Raw genomic sequence first — 12,888 nt, forward strand, 5'->3', positions numbered from 1 at the left:
AAATATCTTGTTTTATACACGTTTAAATTAATTTCTTGTATTAGTTTTGAATATTGTTATTTATATAAATATATATTTAGTAAAAGTCATCTTTGACATAAAGAGTCATTTTCAAAATCATTCATTCTCAAAATACTTTTCAGAACAGTGTATGATAAATATTGATAAAATCAGTATTAAAACATAATATATTGCAAATAAGAATCTTTTCCTGAACAACATACACCACTTAATAGTAAGATGAACTCAACAAATGCTGTTAAAAATTAGGAGAATGGAACAGTTTGGATTTTAAAAGGTACATTTAATTAGACATTAGACTTTCCTGTCTATTTTATTTATAACTTTTCTAAATTAGAATATAGGTATAAATTTATAATATAACTAATAAAATTCATTTAAACTGTATGTATACTAATGTATACTACAAAATTGTTTACAGTTTATACTTTATCATGTTAAAATATACAAACAAATAAACACTGGCATTTAATGGATTGTAAAACGGTGTGTGTGCAAATTTTTAATTTGTGTTATTTCTATTTACAGTTAAAATTATGTAACTTGACCTCCATTTACATTAGCCATTAATAAATTCTGCCTGTTCAATATTGTTATACAGAATGGAGCATGGTCATTGCAGTTAATTATTAGAGTTTGAATTTTTTATATGCACAATTGATATGAATCTAATTAAATTATTTATAATGCCATTTTATGTGAATATACGATGAACACCAGTATTCAGTATTATTCAATAAACAATGTATGTATATTCAATATTTTTTTAATTTAATTTTATTTTTTTATCACCATATTATCTCGTTCGTAGAAATGATACTATAATAATAATATTCAAGTGATCTATTATTCTATGCAATGAAAACTTTCTCTAATGCATTTTGAATTTACATTTAATAATTCTCTAATACTATATTAATTAATAGGTTTAACAGACAAAATATTTAAGCATAGGACGCTAAAATGTTTACGTCAGTGTAATATTGCAATACAAATACGTCCTTCAGACCGCGACTATATTTACCGAGTCTATTTCTCGACTGATTGTAAGCAATTAGTTATACCTTCACATGTATCGGGGACGACGACAGAGACCTTCTGATTATTATAATCACTGATAAGCATAAAAAACAGCGCACTACACGATCGCGTTGAAAACATGCACAACGGTAACGTACACTACTGAACAAACGGTTGAAAGTCAACTGATAATTTCTCATACAGTCATAGTCAGGTGAATGTTGTTGCCACTCTCCCACTATTTCCTTACCTGTTCAATTTTTACCGGCATATGGACGTTTTACGGTGAACACACACCTGTTCGAAACGAACCGATGCTTTTACTGTTTAATACTCAACGGAAATTCGTCTTATTCAAAAAGTTAATGTTTTTATTTTAATGCAAACGTTATCTGTATAATAAATTTTCTATTGATTTCAATAGAAATTTTTCAGTACAATACTTTTTTTTTACTTTAATAATTTTGTTATTTCCATTTACATATTACAAACATCTTATAAATTTCCAATTACCAACAATAAACAACAAATATTTAGTAGTTTAGTCTTAATTTAAAGTAATTGAAGATGTTAAAATAAATTAACATTAACATATTGATGAAAGAGGTGTGTGTTGAGCTTAACTGATACAAATTACTCAAACTCGAAAACAATAATGTTGTAAACAATGAGACGCGTACTTCTTTCGGAATATTTGCAATGCCAACTTCCATCATCTTTCGTAACAAGAATAATTTCCACGTAGACTAAAATTTTAAAATTTTTGTTCGAATACGCGTATTAATCAGCTTTAAATAAAAAACGAGTATAATTTGAGAACAATTGCTATTTTATTTCAAATATTTATTTACATAAATAGAATGAACAAGTACAGAATATTTAATCAAAAATATCATGTACAATTCTGTTCATTTTAACAATATAAAGACATACTATAGTTTTGTACAATGAAAAGTCAGACTTTACAAAATCACAGAGCACAAGTCCCAGGCTTTTAATTAAGTATTATTCTTTGGTTTGTTGAATAAATTTAAGTATTTTCCTCTGGTGACCTCCCTTGATTCTTCAACTCCCAGTTGGTAAGTGATGTCATGTAATTCTTTAACTTTGGATATTAATCCTGCAGTAGACAAAGATGCTAATTCTGGAAAAATAAATAAAAATATATATATTATTAACATAAACAAAACTTAGTCTTTTAATTTAAGTTTCAAGGTCCTCAAATCAGACAAAAGAACACGAAAATTTTCAATAGAAATTTCAGCAAAATTTTTCATAATTTATATATCACTGTTGGAAAATATTTGTGTGGTAGTTTAACATCTGATTATACACTTTTGTAAATGGCACAAAAAAATAGTGACACAACTTTTGTACAAGGCAGTAAATTGAGTGGTAAAACTATAACTATGTTAAGTAATTAAGGATTTTAATAAATAGCGGTAAATAGTTAATCAATGTTTAAGTATCAATTTAAGTATGTTTAAAACAACACAGACATTGTGTAGGCCTACTGTAAAAAAAACTATTAATTCTGATAATCATGTTAAGACTCATACACAGTTTTATTCTACTTTACATATTTACATGTTTTTGAAACAATTAATACAAAACCATATTATGAAACTTAACTGTAGTATTAGTCATTTTCATAACAACAAATGAGTACTCTTGAAAGCATGCAACATCAACTGATCTCTATAATAATATGTATATTCCTATTTATAAACAAATTATGATACAAGTGAAAAGTGAGTTTAAAGAGTAATTTTATACAACAAAATAGAAAATTTAACCAACATTAAATAAAACAAAGTAAATACTTACGATGTAAATAATTTTGATCTTCAGGCGTTAGTTCCCTAGAATAAGGGGATTTTGAAACACTCTGAGGCGTACTCTGGAAGTTACTAATGAAATCTCTTATACCTGGAACTAACATTAAAACGTCGATATTTGAAGATCTGAATTACAGAACGTTACTTACTTTTTTCAGGCCACAGTTCTGGAGAAGGCCTGTCTAAATTTTCCATACTCATTAGGCTCTCAACGAGCTCGTCGGATAAAACCTGATCCTCTTGCTCTGAAATCGATTATTAATATGACAAGTGACGGAGTTGGTCATTAGGAAGAAATTTGCCGTGGCTTATTTCGTACATCGTGGATATATTAAATTATGCATATTCCATGTATGTGCAGAATGGATGCACTTTTGTAGAAATTTGATTTGTTCATTTTGTTTATACTCGAATTTTATTTACCTTGTTCAACGATCCCGGGTTTATCGGACGCCATCTTGCACTGATACCAACTGAATTGACAAATGGAAAGTACCTAGAATTTCAAATTAATGCACTACAAAAAGTAACAATAATAAACAATATTATTTCTAGACGTATAAAATTTGGTTTTCATTGAAATAACCGAAATTCATAGTAAAATATATATTAGTTAAAATAATTTTGGGAGACTTCATTTATTATTAAAAGATACAATATTAAAAACTTTAGATCACTTTCAGTTAATATTTCGCCTAATATTTGGTTTTCATAATAAATAGATGAATTAAATTCAATATATCGATAATATGTATTAGTGATTCCATGGTTGCCACGTTGACGTAACTAAAATCCAGACTTATGTTAACAAGATATGCTTTCCAATATTTTTCCAAATTGGCAATAAATTGATAAATACCCATAATAAATTTCTGAGTTATATGTACTCAATATTAAGAATTTTCTAAGAAAATGAACTGAAATTATACTGGAGTTTATCAAAATTTACCTGGTCTTTACCTGAATGTCTTATGTTTCCTTGGTACTACAAATGTAGTGTCTTTCTTGTTCAAAACAGTGCATTACTATTTAGTAAATCTTTGTAAATATAGTTTATATAAAATAGTGAAATTAAACGGGTATGTACTGATAACATCTAGATTTAAAACATACAATTCTTCAAACTTATCCGTCCCAAAATCGAAATTAATTATTGATTGATATTGAATTCTGTCATGCATTTGTCACTGCCCAAAATTCTTAAACTCATAAATTTCGCATTGTTTCCTGATATTTACGTTGACTTTGGAACAGATTAATTTAGAGATTCGTTTTTAAGTAAAACTAACACTCTCTGAAATAACTGATTAATCACAAAAATCTATGAACACTTTACGATCATTAACGTTTTGCATTTTACATACATTTTTTATTTTTAACATTAATATTGAAATAAAAACGGGAATAGCTCTAGAGGCCTAGAGGCCATGATAAAAAATCTATATTAAACTATTAAAGACATAAAAATAATATTTCCTAAATAATAGTGTGCGATTAATTGATTTACTTGTCAATAATAAATTATAATACCATTGAATACCATGAAAATATGATGTAAGGCTGATATTTTATATAAATAACCATACGAAAATTATCGACCCACGTATTGATTAGGGAATTTATTAAGGTAATGTTGGTATTAACGAGAACAAATAACCTATATAATAGTATTGCGTTTTTGCATCTGCATACTCGTGACACATTGAGACTTGTATTTATCGGAAGAATTCAAACATGCACTCTCTATAGTGCATAATGAACATGTTAAAAACACACAAAAAGAACAGAGTTAAATTTTGATTTAGGTAAGTATCCATGAAATCCATCCAATATTGATATTTAAAATTCGCAGTAATGTCAAAATGTTTATATTCGGAATTTCACTCGTTAAACTTCTAAAGCCATTATGTCGAAAGTATTGCATAAGGACTAGTCAACGCAAATAATTAATCTCGGGCATGTTTTCCAGAATTATGGGTCAAACACTTTCAGAACCTGTTACAGTCAAGGAATCTGCTTGCTGTCAGAATTCCCTGTTTAGGGTCGGTTCAAGTTGTATGCAAGGATGGCGAATAAACATGGAAGATTCACACACAATCATCCTTTCTCTCCCTGATGATCAGGATGCTGCCTATTTTGCAGTCTACGATGGACATGGGGGAGCGAACATTGCCACTTATGCTGGTAAACATTTGCATAAATACATTATTAACAGGAGTGAGTACAAGGAGGGTAATATATCTGAGGCTATGAAGCAGGCATTTTTGGAATTGGATAGGGTTATGTTGGAGGAAGAGTCATTGAAACATGAACAATCAGGAACGACTGCTGTCACAATGTTGGTCAAGAATAATAAGTTGTTTTGTGCAAATGTCGGAGATTCAAGGGCAGTAGCCAGCATTAATGGCAAAGCTGAACCTTTATCCAAAGATCATAAACCAAGCAACCAAGAAGAGCTTGATAGAATTACTGCCGCAGGTGGTTGGGTAAACAGTAATAGGGTTAATGGAAATTTGGCCCTCTCTAGAGCACTTGGTGACTTTATATTTAAAAGGAATGCTGATAAAAGTCCAGAGGAACAAATTGTCACAGGTAAGTTTTACAGTGATTCATTTATGACTAATGTTTGTCAATTTCCTTATTAATCACACTTTTAACAATGAACCATTTCCATTTTAGTAGTTTTAATTTTAATTTAATTATGTTGACGTTTTATAAATTTAAAATGGTAGCATAAATGACAATTTAATGAACATCAATCTGAAACACTATATATATATATATATATATATATATATATATAGAGTGTTTCATCCAATGTGATTTGTAACATATATCATTAAATATTTTTTTAAAATTATTTAATGTATTCTAATGTATGCAGCCAACATATATGAACTTTCAGGCATATAAAATGATTGTTTTCTCTTAAATATTTTAATTTATGATAAGTTTTATTATAAATAGTACACATAATCCTTTATATTAAGTTATGTCATTAAATTATACAAACTAATATGTCTGTTCAATGTATTATATTATTATATATATGTATATATAGTATATATACTCAATTTATCAAAACAATTGAAAATCCCCTCAAAGTCAATCTAAGTTAATATTATATGTATCATATCAACAACTGTTTTTTCATTAACAAACAAAAATATTTGTTACTTCTCTGCATAAGAAAGTTATCTTACTTAGTTTAATTAAAATCAAACAGTTCATGTCCTTTTTTTTAATAAAGATAAAGTTTCAATAATAATTTATAATAAATTTATATTTTAAAATAGTAAAATTAAATATTTATAATTTTTTTATTTCTATTATTTTTTATTATTCCAACTTCATTAAAAAAAGAAATGAACTGTTTGATTTTAACTGAACTAAGTAAGAAATCTTTCTTGTGCTGAGAAGTAACAATTACACTAACATGTCTATTCAATATATTATATTTACTCAATTTATTGAATCAATGTGAAAATGTGCTCAAAGTCAATATCAGTTAATATAATATGTATCATATCAACAACTGTTTTTTCATTAACAAACAAAAATGTCTGTTACTTCTCTACATAGGAAAGCTTTCTTACTTAGTTCAGTTAAAATCAAACAGTTTATTTACTTTTTTTTTAAATAAATATAAAGTTTGAATAATAATTTATAATAAATTTATACTTAAAATAGTAAAATTTAATATTTATAATTTTTTATTTCTATTATTTTTTAATTATTCATAATTTATTAAAAAAAGAAATGAACTAATTAAGAAAGCTTTCTTATGCAGAGAAGTAACAATTACACTAACATGTCTGTTCAATGTATTATATTTACTCAATTTATTAAATCAATATGAAAATTTCCTCAAAGTCAATATATCATATCAACAAATGTTTTTTCTTTAACAAACAAAAATATCTATACTTCTCTACATACGAAAGCTTTATTACTTAGTTTAGTTAAAATCAAACAGTTCATTTCCTTTTTTTAATAAATATAAAATTTGAATAATAATTTATAATAAATTTATATTTTAAAATAGTACAATTTAATATTTATAATTTTTTTATTTCTATTACCTTTTAATTATTCAAACATTATTAGAAAAGGAATTCAACTGTTTAATTTTAACTAAACTAAGTAAGAAAGCTTTCTTATGCAGAGAAGTAACAATTACACTAACTAACATGTCTGTTCAATATATTATATTTACTTAATTTATTAAAACAATTGAAAATTTCTTCAAAGTCAATATAAGTTACTATAATTAACAACTGTTTTTCATTAACAAACAAAAATATCTCTTAATTCTTTGCAAAAGAAAGCTTTCTTACTTAGTTTAGTTAAAATCAAACAGTTCATTTTCTTTTTTTAAGTGAAGATAAAGTTTGAACAATAATTTATAATAAATTTATATTTTAAAACAATAAAATTTAGTGTTTATAAATTTTTTATTTCTATTATTTTTTAATTATTCAGACTTTATTAAAAAAGGGATTTATTTATTCCCTTTGGTTAGTGTTCTACTAAGAAATTTGGTTATTTTGAGCCTTTATTACTTAATATCAAAATATAATATATAATATAGGTTTTCAATTTTTAGACAAATAATAGTGTTGTTGTTTTTAGTTTTATTTTATTAGATTTACATTGGATTTATTTTAATATTGTTTTATTACTTTTAATTACTGCATAGTCAAGTAAAACACTTTAAAACGAATATCTTTATTAATTTTAAAATGAATAGGGAAATATACAGTTATCAAATTTAATATTATTTTTATTCAAGGCTTAAGAAACTGTATTTCATAAAAAACTTCAATTTCCAGCGTATCCAGAAGTAGAAGAGCGTGAATTGACACCAGAGTGGGAATTTATAGTATTGGCGTGCGATGGTATCTGGGATGTGATGAGCAACGAAGACGTGATCGCTTTCGTACGCAAAAACATTGCGTTGGGCGTCGATCCAGAGGAGATATGCGAGGAACTGATGATGCAGTGTTTGGCACCCGATTGCGACATGGCAGGACTCGGCTGTGATAACATGACAGTGGTGATTGTGGCTCTGCTCCACGGAGGCACTTACGACGCCTTGCGCGACAAATGCGCCAGTAGTCTGTCGCAGGATGCGGCGGACACCGATGTCGAAGCTAACGCAGAAGCCGCCCCAGAAGAAGCCACCACCCGTTTGGGCGACGGTGATGATACCGAGGTTAAAGAACCTGTCGAATGAACACTTTTACCTCTGTATATATAAAATCATCTCGACCTCCCAACTCTGTTTTCAGATTGTACATAAAATGTATATAATAATACTTTATACCATAAACAATATCATGAAAAACTGTGAACTACAATTTTATGTTCCGAACGAGTTCAACAGCTGATCGGAGCGCCTGGTCTAGTTTTCTAATCGTTTTATTATAATTATTATTAAGGTTTTTTTAACGTATCTAACCTGCATACAGAAATGAATTAAATTTTCATGATCTACTGACAATTCTTTCAACTGACATTTGTTGGTGTATTGGATTTGGAAATGTTATTGCTTAAACTCTTCAGATAAATTTCAGGCTTCTTCATGGGTTTTTAATGCATGAAGTTAAAATATCTTTAAACTACTAAAAATTATTGTAATCTATTCTATTTCTGGAGTGATTAAGCAACTATTAATAAAATTATTATTTACTTTAAAAATTACTTTATGTGAACATAACTCGAATGTTAATTAGTGTTAATATGTAGTTAAGATGATTTGCCAAAGTCTCAATAAAATATCAAAGTTTAAAGGCATTTAACAGAATTTTATGTGGTTCCTGACAATTCTTGTGTGCCCTTTATAATTAAGTGTTTACTGTTGCTGTGGCTTTGTGTATTTCATTTATTCTTAAATTTTTACACACCTCGATCACTTTGGTACGTCAATAGAATTTCGTTTTGTACTTGTACTGTACTAGGTCATTTAGTAATGTATACTTTTTTCGTGTAGACATTTATTAGAGTTAAAGTGGCTGTTGAAATGTTTTTATTGTGGAAATAAACTATTATTTTAATATGTAGTGTTATTTATTGTTCCTTTTGTTTTGTTTTATTATAAACTATTTGAGAAATTAAGTACGGAGCTTGTTTGAATTAAAGGTAATGTGGAAATTCGATTGATGTATTTTTTTTGTTATTCATATATTATATTAATATTTATCTTAAAAATAAATAACATTGTTTCAGGATTGGTTAATGCACAGCAGTTTAATGCATAACACACAAACATTTTTGGGACTTTAACAAGATGAAAATTTAGATACTTACGAATTTTCAGTTTGCTTAGTTATAAAATTCAGGTTATCTCGTCTTTTCAGTCCAAATTTTTCAATGGTTAATCATCACATAACTGATGTCCACCAAGTAGTTTTCTTCAAGAGTGAAGTTTTCCTTAGATATTTTACATCATGTGGTGTGGTGTTATCACGATGCTAAATACTCACAAATAAATTCTTTGCTGGTAAATTCTTTTTTGACGAATAGAAAGAAAAATTCTTCGTTAACTATTAAATTGGAATTCTAGATTAGAGATGAAACGAATATATGTTGTGCCGGATACCGAATTTCGAATATTCGACCAACCTTGCAAGTCGGATAGCCGAATATCCGGTCGAACATCCAGCTAGATGCTTCATACATACGCTTCAGGGAGCCATAATTCAATGTCCACCCTTAAGTAACAACAATGATTGCTGCTGGTAGACGGATTGTTATGCACTTTAACCACTCAGGTTCAGCTCAAGAAAAACTACTGGCGATTCGAAAAGAAAAGAAATTCCACTTAGATAGAAGTGTATTAGAACAAAAGCTTGTCTAACTTTGTATGTTGCTGATCATATAAACTCACCAATTTAACTCACCAACAGTGGCGTTTGATGGAGCAATGTATCAAATTACTGAAACCCTTTGAAGAATAAACCAAATTAACAAGTTCTGGTTTGTCCTGCGTATTAGTAGTGATACCACACGTTGCAGCCCTAAAAAGTATTTAGACAAGGATGAAACTAGGCAAAGAACACCTGATGAACTAACATATTGGGTGTTATTGAAGCGGAGAGAGCTCGCCATAACATTCTATTGGAAATTATGAAAATGTTTTGTGAAGAAGCATCCAGCAGCAGTTCATGTCCAGTCAAAAAAAATAGAAGAAAAGAGTCGGCTGTATCTCGTGAAGCCATGATTCCTTTTGAGATTGCTTTAATGAGGTAGCGACAGAAAACGACACTAGTCAATGTCACGATCAAGGAAAAAACTCAGTTACGTATGAAATTGATAAAACCTAATGCTGTAGAATACCCAAACTTAACGAAGTATATTAGAGTTTACCTTTCAACGCCCTGTAGCAACAAGACTTTTTTCGGAAGCTGGCCTTGTATACGAAGACAAGCGAAACTGTCTGTTGGCTTTTAACGCAGAGAAATTGGTATTTATTCATCATAATTTGCCACTTCGTTATTAAATTTTTTGTTTAGTTATTGAAAATTCATGATTTTCCATGTTGAATAAGGTCCGTTCAATCTTTATGTCGTACGTATTTATTTGAAATCCGGTATCCGGCCAGGTACATGTTTCTTATCCGGTGTTCGACCGGATTTAAAACTTGACCCGGATAGGTCGGTTACCGGATAGTTACCGAATATCCGTTTCATCTCTATTCTAGATTATGTCTACAGTAACTTTTACTTTAATTTAAAATAATATTGCCCAATTTAGCCGAATAGTAATTTGAATTGTTTCCAATTGTTTCTCTTTTGTTGTTGTTGTTTCTTTAGATATCATAGGGATGTGGTTAAATTTTGAGAAAGTTATGGCTCCTTCCATGTTTGCCAGCATGTGATGACGTAATTGGAATGCTGAACTTACTTGAACGTTTATTCTATCAAGTAAAGTATTGCTTTTCGGTCGATTTTCTTTTTCAATTTTTTCAATTATATGTGAATGTGATTCGAAGTGACAGTGTTTTTCCAATTGCTTTTGAACAACTTTTATTTTGAGAAAGGGTCTCTGGTCAACCTAATTTGATTATTATTATTTATCATTTCGTTTAAAATATTTATTCCAAAATTTGTATTAGATGTTGGGTGTATTCATTAATGTTTTTCGGGATTGTTTGTTATATATTGAATTTCAATGTGGTTTTGTGAAATAGTCAGTAATAAAAATTAGATAAATATCTCGGAACTTATATTTTGACATCCTAAAACTTGTCTACAAATTCACACACAAGTAACTACTTCTTGGTGGCAAATATATCAAATGCGGCCAGCAGTGCCTTACTCAGTTGAAAGACCCAGAAAATCTCTTAAGAACATAAGATTGGCCCAATTCATATGCAATCAATTGAAGGAGCATGATACTTTCTACTGTATACAGCTGTACTGCAGATGTAGCTTTACAGCAAATGTCATTTTTGGTGTTCATCAACACCATACAGATATAAAAAGTTTTCTTAGATTAAGACTTTTTTTAAGTACTGTTCCATTTACAGATTAATCAAATTGGGTTGAATTGTTGTAATTAACTCTTTTATTTCATGTTTTGGAATTTCATCATGAAATAGTTTTCGTATTTTCTGGCGTTTTTTATCATTAGTACATTTTTAACTTTTTCTGCTTCTTTTTCTAAATTGTCAAAATCATCTCTAACAGTTTGTATAAAATCTATCAATGAATCATATATTAAAACTGCTATATTTTGTTGAAGTGTCTAGTTTAAAGCGTCTATTCTCTCTAAAATTTTTCCCCATATAGTAAGGACCTTGTTAATAGTTTTTCATCTTTGTTTGAGGAGGTAAACAATGTATAATTTCCTCTTAATTTTTCTTTAAGGATTTCATAAAATCGAAACGAGCAGACCACCTGGTGTCACAAATAGGTTTAATACTCAAGTGTTTGCTCTTGTTGTAATGCATTCCACCTATGTGTAAAACTTGAAAAAAATACATACAATTTCTGAATAATATTGAAAAAAGTGATTATTTCCATACAACTTTCGGTAGCAGCATTTCCAATTAAATTTAATGAATGATTTGCGCATGGTATAAAATGAGCAGAAAAATAATGCTGTTTTAATCTGGATTGGAGTCCCTTATATTAACTAACATATTAAACGCATTATCATAGCTCTGTTCTCGACAGTTAGTGATTATTAAATCTATATTATTTAAAAATTCTAAAACAATTTTCTTCAAGTTTTTACCAGTATGAGAAAATATAGGTAGAAATCTCAAAAATCTTTCTTTTATACCACTTGGAGCAATATAGCGAATAATGACGGTCAGCTGATTTACACGAGAGGTCTAGAATCAATAATTAGAGAGTAAAATTTGGCTTCCATTAGAGTTGTTTGTTTGGAAAATAATTTACAGACGCAACAGTACAATAAGTTGATTTTTTATACAATTTATCTTATATTGTCGACTTTATTAACGATTCGGCATAATTTGGATACGTTTCAGCAAGAATTATGAATATCATGTTTTTCTGTTAAATAAAAATTAATTATAAAAATTAAAAACGTAATCTTCTGGCCCCAAAAATTACGGGCCCTAGCCACTTGTCTAGGTTGCCTATGCCTTAGTCCGCCTCTGATAAGTAACCATACCAATAACTAATGAGACGCAATTTTCATTTGGCTAGCTTTTGGACATTTTCAATTCATTGATCTGGTTCATCAAAGGACTACTATAACCCTCTAATAGCTTATTCACCTTCCAAACAATGCTTCACTCTAGAGGTGAAGGTGTTGCGGGAAAAACATACTGATTATTAAAGAAAAATCAACACTCCTGTCATGTGACTTTCCCCTTATAAAAAAAAATAATTTGAGAGGTGTGTAAATGTTTAATAATGTATATAAAGTTGAATTATTATTTCAGTCATTTATTATACAGTAGGAAAAGCATTTGACACTTCTGAATTTAGAAAGAGTCATCATGCATGACAGAGACAGTAAAAGTCTGCCTCAT

General features: G+C 28.8%; 3 protein-coding genes across 4 annotated transcripts in view; 1 reads left to right on the forward strand and 2 right to left on the reverse strand.

Moving 5' to 3' along the window:
• LOC109605467 (echinoderm microtubule-associated protein-like 2) overlaps positions 1 to 1,238 on the reverse strand; it is a 29,286-nt gene extending 28,048 nt beyond the window's left edge. Inside the window, exon 1 of the mRNA XM_049969338.1 lies at positions 1,086 to 1,238. The gene's annotated coding sequence lies outside the window, so the exon portion shown is untranslated. The remainder of the gene's footprint in view (positions 1 to 1,085) is intronic.
• A 611-nt stretch (positions 1,239 to 1,849) lies between these two features.
• LOC109604835 (protein lin-52 homolog) lies at positions 1,850 to 3,368 on the reverse strand. Its single transcript, XM_020021377.2, has 4 exons — positions 3,303 to 3,368; positions 3,029 to 3,124; positions 2,869 to 2,976; positions 1,850 to 2,185 (listed from the first exon to the last, which is right to left on the reverse strand). The coding sequence occupies exons 1-4, from the start codon at positions 3,334 to 3,336 to the stop codon at positions 2,040 to 2,042; spliced, it is 384 nt and encodes a 127-aa protein (XP_019876936.1). The 5' UTR covers positions 3,337 to 3,368; the 3' UTR covers positions 1,850 to 2,039.
• A 1,184-nt stretch (positions 3,369 to 4,552) lies between these two features.
• LOC109604832 (probable protein phosphatase 2C T23F11.1) lies at positions 4,553 to 8,935 on the forward strand. Of its 2 annotated transcripts, XM_020021373.2 has the most exons (3): positions 4,553 to 4,684; positions 4,849 to 5,471; positions 7,712 to 8,935. In XM_020021373.2, the coding sequence occupies exons 2-3, from the start codon at positions 4,853 to 4,855 to the stop codon at positions 8,113 to 8,115; spliced, it is 1,023 nt and encodes a 340-aa protein (XP_019876932.2). In that variant the 5' UTR covers positions 4,553 to 4,684; positions 4,849 to 4,852; the 3' UTR covers positions 8,116 to 8,935. The 2 variants fall into 2 exon arrangements, with proteins under 2 accessions (XP_019876932.2, XP_049825307.1); XM_049969350.1 differs by lacking the exon at positions 4,553 to 4,684 and having other exon boundaries at positions 4,838 to 5,471.
• The last annotated feature ends 3,953 nt before the right edge of the window (positions 8,936 to 12,888 follow it).

The sequence above is a fragment of the Aethina tumida genome, chromosome 7 (genome assembly GCF_024364675.1).
Source record: "Aethina tumida isolate Nest 87 chromosome 7, icAetTumi1.1, whole genome shotgun sequence".
Taxonomy (NCBI): Eukaryota; Metazoa; Arthropoda; class Insecta; order Coleoptera; family Nitidulidae; genus Aethina; species Aethina tumida.

What these genes read in the sequence shown, in the direction of transcription:
- LOC109604835 (XM_020021377.2), bottom strand. Translation starts at nt 3,336, where the DNA reads ATGGCGTCCGATAAACCCGGGATCGTTGAACAAG. An exon ending in AGAACTGTGGCCTGAAAAAA is followed by an intron (nt 2,977 to 3,028) that starts GTAAGTAACGTT and finishes TTTTAATGTTAG; the next exon opens with TTCCAGGTATAAGAGATTTC. An exon ending in AGATCAAAATTATTTACATC is followed by an intron (nt 2,186 to 2,868) that starts GTAAGTATTTAC and finishes TTATTTTTCCAG; the next exon opens with AATTAGCATCTTTGTCTACT.
- LOC109604832 (XM_049969350.1), top strand. Translation starts at nt 4,838, where the DNA reads ATGTTTTCCAGAATTATGGGTCAAACACTTTCAGAACCTGTTACAGTC. An exon ending in AGAGGAACAAATTGTCACAG is followed by an intron (nt 5,472 to 7,711) that starts GTAAGTTTTACA and finishes TTCAATTTCCAG; the next exon opens with CGTATCCAGAAGTAGAAGAG.